The following is a 7,627-nucleotide window of genomic DNA, read 5'->3' on the forward strand; positions in this document are numbered from 1 at the left end:
TTTGAAGGTTTGTTATTGAACTGTGTGAACCAATTCAAGTAAAGCAGCTTGATATTGCAAATTATGAATTATTTTCTTCTACTCCTAAAGACTTTCTGGTTTCTATCAGTGACAGGTAAATTCTAAAACTGCTTTCTGTCAAAGCTAGACTAAAAATTAGTGAATCACTTTTGCCTTCTGTCATTTTTTTGTGTTTTTAAAAAAAGTTTTATTGTAAAGGTGATGTACTGAGGGGTAAGTCAGGTAATGAGTGTATTTTCCTTTTGAAGTGTCACCTCTCCCTCATTCTCTCCTGGTTTTTCCCTTACTGACATCTTTCCCCCCAAAGTTGTGTAGTTCATTTCCAACGTAGTGTGTAGTGGGTTTCACTGCTGCATTGGTTCACCCTTTGTCCCACAGTTCCTGTGCTTCTCCTCCCCTTCCACAAACCAACAAACTTATATACAAGAAAAACGGTATACAGAAATCAAACACAGTGACAGAAGGGAATAGACCAAAGTAAAAAGGAAAGAAGAAAAACAAGAACTGAAAACAGTATAATAAAAAACTGCTTATCCTAGATACTCAGGAGGCTGAGACCTGAGGATCACGGTTCAAAGCCAGTCTGGGCAGGAAAGACCATAAGACTCTTATCTCCAATAAAGCACCAGAAAACTTGAAGTGGTACTGTGGCTCAAGTGGTATTGCTAGCCTTGAAGTTGAAGAGCTGAGGGACAGTGCCCAGGCCCGGAGTTCAAGCCCCATGACCGACAAAAACAAACAAACAAACCCCAAAACCCCTTACTTCCATTTCCTAGAATTCATGTCTATAATCATTTTAGATGACTTTAATGCATACAGCTATTGAGCCCTTGCAGTCCTCTCCTAAGAATATTGTTTTCACCGTGTGAATATTTATTTAACTACCGTTTTATTTTTATTTCCAGTTTGTAAACTGTTGTATTGCAGGCCCCTTTTAAATCTATTTTCTTTAATTAGTTTTTAACAAATGCTCCCTTGTAAGATGAGGAAGCGGACAAAGGGAGGCTAGGTAGCTTGATTGGGCCCCATGGCCTGTTATAGAACTAAGACTATGTTCATTAAGACCTTTTAATTATGCTGTATTGCTTTCCAAACATTTCTTTAAAATTTATTAAGAATATACATGTATAGTTCTTTATTTTCTGATGTATATTTTTAGTAATATTTTTTAAAAATCTTGTATTTGTATGATTAGAAAAGAAATGGACATTTTGTGAGGAATTTGGAAAAGAACTATCTTCTTGAAAACCAAAGATAATCATTCTTAGCATTGTATTCCTTTATCTTTTCTATGCATGTATTTATCCCATTAAAATATGTAATTCCTTTTTACTTCTTAAATACCAACAGTGTCTTTTGCTTTAAACATACTCTTTTGACTAGGTGGTTAATATTCCTGCTTGGCGTTGTTTATGCACTTCACAGTGCACGCCTGTGCTAGCAGTGACAGATGGGCTGTGTGGTGTGTTACCTCACTGTGCTTCTGCCACCAGCCATCCAGGGTTCTCTGGTGTTTCTTCCTCTGGCTGACTGTCATTACATGTGTACAGTTTAAAAATCAGTTCTTAAAACCTTTGGAGACTCCTCCTGTTCTGCTATTAACCTTAGATATTTCTTTTAAGCTGGAATTTCTAATATGTCAAATTGACATATGCAGCTCTGACAATGAAGTATTAATTATATATTGCAAATAAAAATAGTTTTGGATGTTTTACATGGAATTTCTTTTTAAAGGGATCAGCTATTTAGATAGGTTGGATTCAGATGTGCTACATTTTCTTTTTCCTATTGCACTTCCTGCCAGTGTTTATGTTCGCAGTTCAATCATCACCTACACTTGGCAGTGTGTGAATGGTGTGCCTCCTTCCCCCAGGGTAGCCTCTTGATAACTGTCTGTCTGAAAACCTCCAGGGAGCACTCTCAATTCCCTACAAGTTGTTCTAGTCCTACTTTTGTCTTCCTTGTCTTCTGTTTGTTAATAGTGTAATTTTGCAAGTTACATATAACTTGTTAATTGGAAAAAAGTATATTTAACTCAAGGCCTGCTTTATATAAACATATATAGGATATGTTTATTTTTTATATTTTCTAGATATCCCACAAGTAAATGGATTAAACTGGGTACTTTCCATGGTAGAGATGAGCGAAATGTCCAGAGTTTCCCTTTAGATGAACAGATGTATGCAAAATATGTGAAGGTAATGCTTACATGTATAGCACTGTTGTATAAAGAAACGTTTTTTATTTACACTACCCAATTAGAAATTCCCACTTGGAAATTTATGTCATACCATTTACTGAAGTAGTTACTAGTTGAATTTATTATTATTATTATAGTAGTAGTAGTAGTAATAGTAGTAGTAGTAGTCCTGATCCTGTGGCTTGAACTCAGAGCCTGGGAGCTGTCCCTGAGCCTCTCTGTGTTCAAGGCTCGTGCTCTACCACCTAATAAGCCACAGCACCACTTTCAGCTTTTTCTGTATTGGAGATAAGAGTCTCATGGACTTTTCTGCCCATGCTGGCTTTGAACTGCAATTCTCAGATCTCAGCCTCCTTAAGTGAAAATTATAGGCATAAGCCACTGGTGCCTGGCTGGATATATTGTTTTATGAGACAAATATTTCATCATTCCTTTTGTGTTGCTGGTCACCTGGTCCAAATTTTCATTTGTGGTTCTGATAAAATTCCAAATTAGAACTCTTGTTTTTGAGTCAATGTAAAATGTATTATATAAAACGTATATTTTCTTTCTGTGGTTATTACGGTCATTGAGATGTTTTGATTTTTTTTTAGTAGAATCTTATTTTTAGATTATTTCAGTTTTAATATCCATTTATTTGGCATTGTTAAATCTTTTGCCTTTTGTTTTACGTATTCAAACTTAACATTCTATTTCCAGTTACCTGTTTTACCCTAATTTTTTTAAACACTCAGTATTTCCCATTTCTTTTACCAATTAATTAAGTTGTCACTCATCAGTTGGATTTAAACAAAATAGAAATGTTTCTAGTCTTCTCCTTTCTATCTTTTAAAAAAATTAAAACAATAGCCACACATGAAAGTATGTTAATTGACCTTTTGGAATGGCAGCAGTTCTAATTTCTATCCTTTCTTCTTTAAATGAAAGAACTTCTAGCTAATTAATTTTGTTTTCTGTGATTTTGCTGTCTCTTTAAAGCATGTATTACGTTGACTTCTATAAATGGGTAAACTTGTAATACTCTTAGTTTCACTCTGAAAGTGCTAACCTGTATTTTAAAATTACAGTTTATATTTTCAGTTAATGATTCAAGAAATGAGTCTAAATTGAAGAACTGTTTACTTCTGGTTCTCATTTTATAGTGATAAATGTTATACATTTGCTTGGGTTTATTTTATCCAGGAGTAACTAAACCCAAATCTATGGATTGCTTTCTGATAGCTTGCATTTTAAAAGCAAATTGACATGCATTTTCATTTTCAAGTTATACTTGAAATAGCAGAATAAGTATTCTGCTATTACATACAATATTATAGAACAATAGATAACATTTCATAATATATATATATCAGCCTATATCAGTGTGTGCATGTGACCAGTGTGTATCTCTGTATGTGCATAGTAATAATGTGTACCTCTAATGTGTACATAAGTACTAATACATAAATTCATCTGTAGATATCCACATAATGCATATTGTAATGTTTACAGTAATGCAAGACTGAAGGTTTCTAAAGACTATTAATTGGTTTTAGAATGCTTTAATAGCTAACAAAATAACAACAATGGTTTTTAGCTACTTAAACTTTGTAAGCTTAAAGCTGATTTCTTTAGATATTTAGATTTTACCTTCTAGTTAGATAAAAATTTCACATCATTGCTTTGGCTTCTGCAAAAAATTAAGAGTACTACAGTATTATCCATCATAATACATTGCTTTCTCTATACAGTACGATTTTAAATACTTGTTGCTTATGGCATGTTATCCAGACTTTGGAACTGATTTCTTTTTCTTTTCCTTTTTCTTGCTTCAGATGTTCATCAAGTACATAAAGGTTAGCAACCATCTCTTTTGCAATATTGAATAACAAGGCATGACATATTAATTCATTATAAAAAAAAACGCAAAACTACAAGTATTGATTTGGGGGGAAATGAGGACTTTATTATTAGAATTGTTATAATGAAAAAACTGAATACAGTGATGTTCTGCTAGCTTTTCATTTCATGTCTTTTATTATTCAGGTGGAGTTGGTATCACATTTTGGATCGGAGCACTTTTGTCCATTAAGCCTTATAAGGTAATATGGAACACAGAGTACATTTACTGTTTTTTATTGTTTCTCTCCTCTTTTTGGAGGTACTAATAGTTTCAGCTCGGCCTCAAACTTTGTATGCAAGTGTTCTTCCACTTGAAGGCAGACCCACAACATTTTTTGCTTTAGTTATTTTTCAGGTAGGATCTTGTTTTTGGTCTGAGCTAGCTTTGGGCCTTGGCTTCTATCTTCAGCTACCCACTGACCCCAAGTCATAGACACATGCCACCACTTTCAGCTTGTGGGTTGGGATGGGATCACACACACTTTTTCCTTGGGCTGGTGGCAGAACCTTGGTCCCCTGATTTCTGCCCCTTGCATACCTAGGATTACAGGAATGAGCTTTGTGCTCAGTGGACACTTTCAGTTGTTAGTACCTAGGATTACGGGAATGAGCCTTTGTGCTCAGTGGACACTTTTAGTTGTTAGTTTTTGTTTTACTGTTTTTTAAAAAATTGAAAGTGAAATAATTTTCTTACAGGAAGTTAATATTACAGAAATGATTGCTTGATATCAGTGGCTAACCTCGGTAATTCCAGCTGCTAAAGAGGCTGTGATCAAAGGATCAGAACTGAGAGCCAGTCCCGGCAGCTTAAAGGACTTGACAGTCCGTGAGACTGTCTCTCCAGTTACCTGGAAAAATGCCAGACTTAGCCAGTCAGCCACCAGCCATGAGCAAGGAAACCAAGCAAGAGCGTAGCACAGTTCCTTGGTTCAACCATAACATTAGCAGAAAGTTTTAAAAAATAAATTACTAAGCTTTTTTGTCTACTGAATGTGTTTGGGGAAATACCAAGATAATCTGTTAAGGAATGAGCTTTAATCTGGGCATTCGTGGCTCACACCTGTAATCCTAGCAACTCTGGGTGCTGAGATCTAAGGATCATGGTTCAAAGTCAGCCAGGGCAGGAAAGTGCATGAGACTCTTATTTGAAAAACTAGAGTATAGGTGTGACTCAGATGAGGTAGAGTGCTTGCCTTGAGCGAAAAGCTCAGGGAGAGAGCCCAGACAGACCCTGAGTTCAAGACCCAGGACCAGCACAAAAATAAACAAATAACTTGTGTATTTGATTTTACTTGTTGTTTTGCTCTGCTGATAATATCTAAAACCACTGATAGAAAATTTTGGTAGCTATATTTCAAAATGCCTCAGTAGCTTAGTTTTTCATTTTAATGGAAGCTAAAATTTAAGAAATAGCTATTATTTTGGAGTCTAGAAACATTACCAAAGTTAATATTCATCATACATTATGAGGAGATTAATTATGTTTTAATGCAAATCTTTAATGGAATTGCTATGATTAGGGTATTTGGCACAAGCATGGTGGAAGAATATGAAGAAATTGCTGATTCCCAGTATCAGTCAGAACGTCAAGAACTGTTTGATGAAGATTATGGTAAGTGGGTTTTAAATAGGGCTCTTGGGAATATTTTTAAGTAATCTATTAGTAATCTGTTGAATACAGGCTACTTAAATCAATGACTTGTCATTTTTGTTTTGTTATAATAGCCACATGGTTCTTAAACCTAATGTGATCACTTTGCAAATTAATATTCCACATTTATCAGTCAGTTATTTGTAATTAGAGCTCCTCTTATAACATTAATGTTACAAATTGTGAATGTATCTCTGTTGTAGACCCAAGAACCTGTTGAATTCATCAGATGAGTTGATCAGTAGAAATGAGCATTCATTACTTTGTGTTTCCTGGGTGTAGGATTGAGCAGGTTAAGGCCTGAGCCTTTGGAAGAACTCCTGTGAGCCTAGAGGCATAGAGAAAGTCGGACCCCTTCCGTTTCTGCTTTGTCAAGTCTTTACTTTAAAATACCTTACAGTGTAGCTTGAACAGTCTAAATTTTCTCGTGTCATTTTCCTAGAAAACAAGTGAAGGCGTTCACTAAGGTTTGATAAAGTATATTGAAATTTTAAACAAAAGTCCTGTAAACATCAGTATTGTAATTTTTTTCTTGGTTTACATCTGTTAAATGGCTTTGAAATCTCATTTTCTTCTTGTGAACATGGTTTAGATGTGTGATCAATATTTATGTTTTAAATGTCAATTGACAATGTAGTATGAGCTTTTATATATGTTATTAGAACTAGCTCATAACATAATTACTTCATTTTTAAACAGATTATCCACTGGATTATAATACTGTGGAAGATAAATCTTCAAAAAATATTCTTGGTTCTGCTACAAGTGAGTATTTTGGGATTTCTGCTATTTCTAGTACTCAAATATTTCTCAATAATTCCACTCTTAAATAGATTGTTTTGTTTTGGTATAGTTTAAGATTCTTCTACTCCCAGTGTTGAACTTAGGATAATGGCTTTTGAAGTATTTCTATAGATAAAGGCTTTGAAATATTTCTGTAGATGGTGGTTTTTGAAATATTTCTGTGGAAATTACATATAGGAAGTATAGATGTAAAGGAAGATGAGAGAAAAAAAACACTAGTGTTAAGAAAATACTTCAGCTCTTAAGTATGCAGATCATTGAGAACGTTAGTTGTAGTGTAGAAGAATTTGGGAAAACAATTTTTAAAAAGGTACAGCATCAGTGATTTTCACTGATTTGAACAGTAATATAGTGATGTTAGTTTCCTGTTTAATGACAAGATATAAACTATTCCTATCTATATCAAAAACTATCACTGTAGTAATAATGACAGTATACACCCTTTGTAAACTAAAGAAATGATTTGTGATCCCTAATGGCTCAGTTTATTGTCCTTACAAAGAAGCATGTGAGCCCAGCAGTGAGCTGGCTGTTAGAGACAGCTGGGGGACCTTCGCTCACTGGCATATTGCTTTTTTGTAGAATGTGGGTAGTTTTATCTCGTAAAGCTTTTCTTTTTTTATATGGAGGTTAACAATTTGACAATAAATCATAATAAATAGATGACAAGCTGCTTGTATTTTTTACTTATTACTGAACTGAATTGCCGAACCAATCTGAGTATGGACACTGGCGTTATAAGATTTTTAGAACATAGCTGGGTAGATTTTTTTTTTTAAAGGCATGTATATGGAGCTTTGCCTCATTTCTCTTTTCCCTCTCCTTTCCTCCCCTCCGTTCCCCTTCCCTTCTCCTCTCCCATAGAAGATTGTAAACTTAAGTGGAGTTTTTCTGGGATAGAAAGAAGAGGTTTAAATATTCTTTTTTGTGTGTGTGTGTGTCCGGTCATGGGGTCTGAACTCTGGGCCTGGGCACTGCCCCTCAGCTCTTCAGCTCAAGGCTAGTGCTCTACCACTTGAGCCACAGCGCCACTTCCGGCTTTTTTCTTTTTGCTTATGTGGTGCTGAGGA

General features: G+C 34.9%; 1 protein-coding gene across 1 annotated transcript in view; it reads left to right on the plus strand.

Annotated features, from left to right (window-relative positions):
* Suco (SUN domain containing ossification factor) overlaps positions 1 to 7,627 on the plus strand; it is a 54,013-nt gene that overhangs the window by 20,964 nt on the left and 25,422 nt on the right. The window contains exons 9-13 of the mRNA XM_013015721.1: positions 8 to 115; positions 2,114 to 2,219; positions 4,247 to 4,302; positions 5,623 to 5,714; positions 6,453 to 6,518. Coding sequence (XP_012871175.1) covers positions 8 to 115; positions 2,114 to 2,219; positions 4,247 to 4,302; positions 5,623 to 5,714; positions 6,453 to 6,518 — 428 coding nt within the window. The remainder of the gene's footprint in view (positions 1 to 7; positions 116 to 2,113; positions 2,220 to 4,246; positions 4,303 to 5,622; positions 5,715 to 6,452; positions 6,519 to 7,627) is intronic.

The sequence above is a fragment of the Dipodomys ordii genome, unplaced genomic scaffold (assembly GCF_000151885.1).
Source record: "Dipodomys ordii isolate 6190 unplaced genomic scaffold, Dord_2.0 Scaffold27, whole genome shotgun sequence".
Classification (NCBI taxonomy): domain Eukaryota; kingdom Metazoa; phylum Chordata; class Mammalia; order Rodentia; family Heteromyidae; genus Dipodomys; species Dipodomys ordii.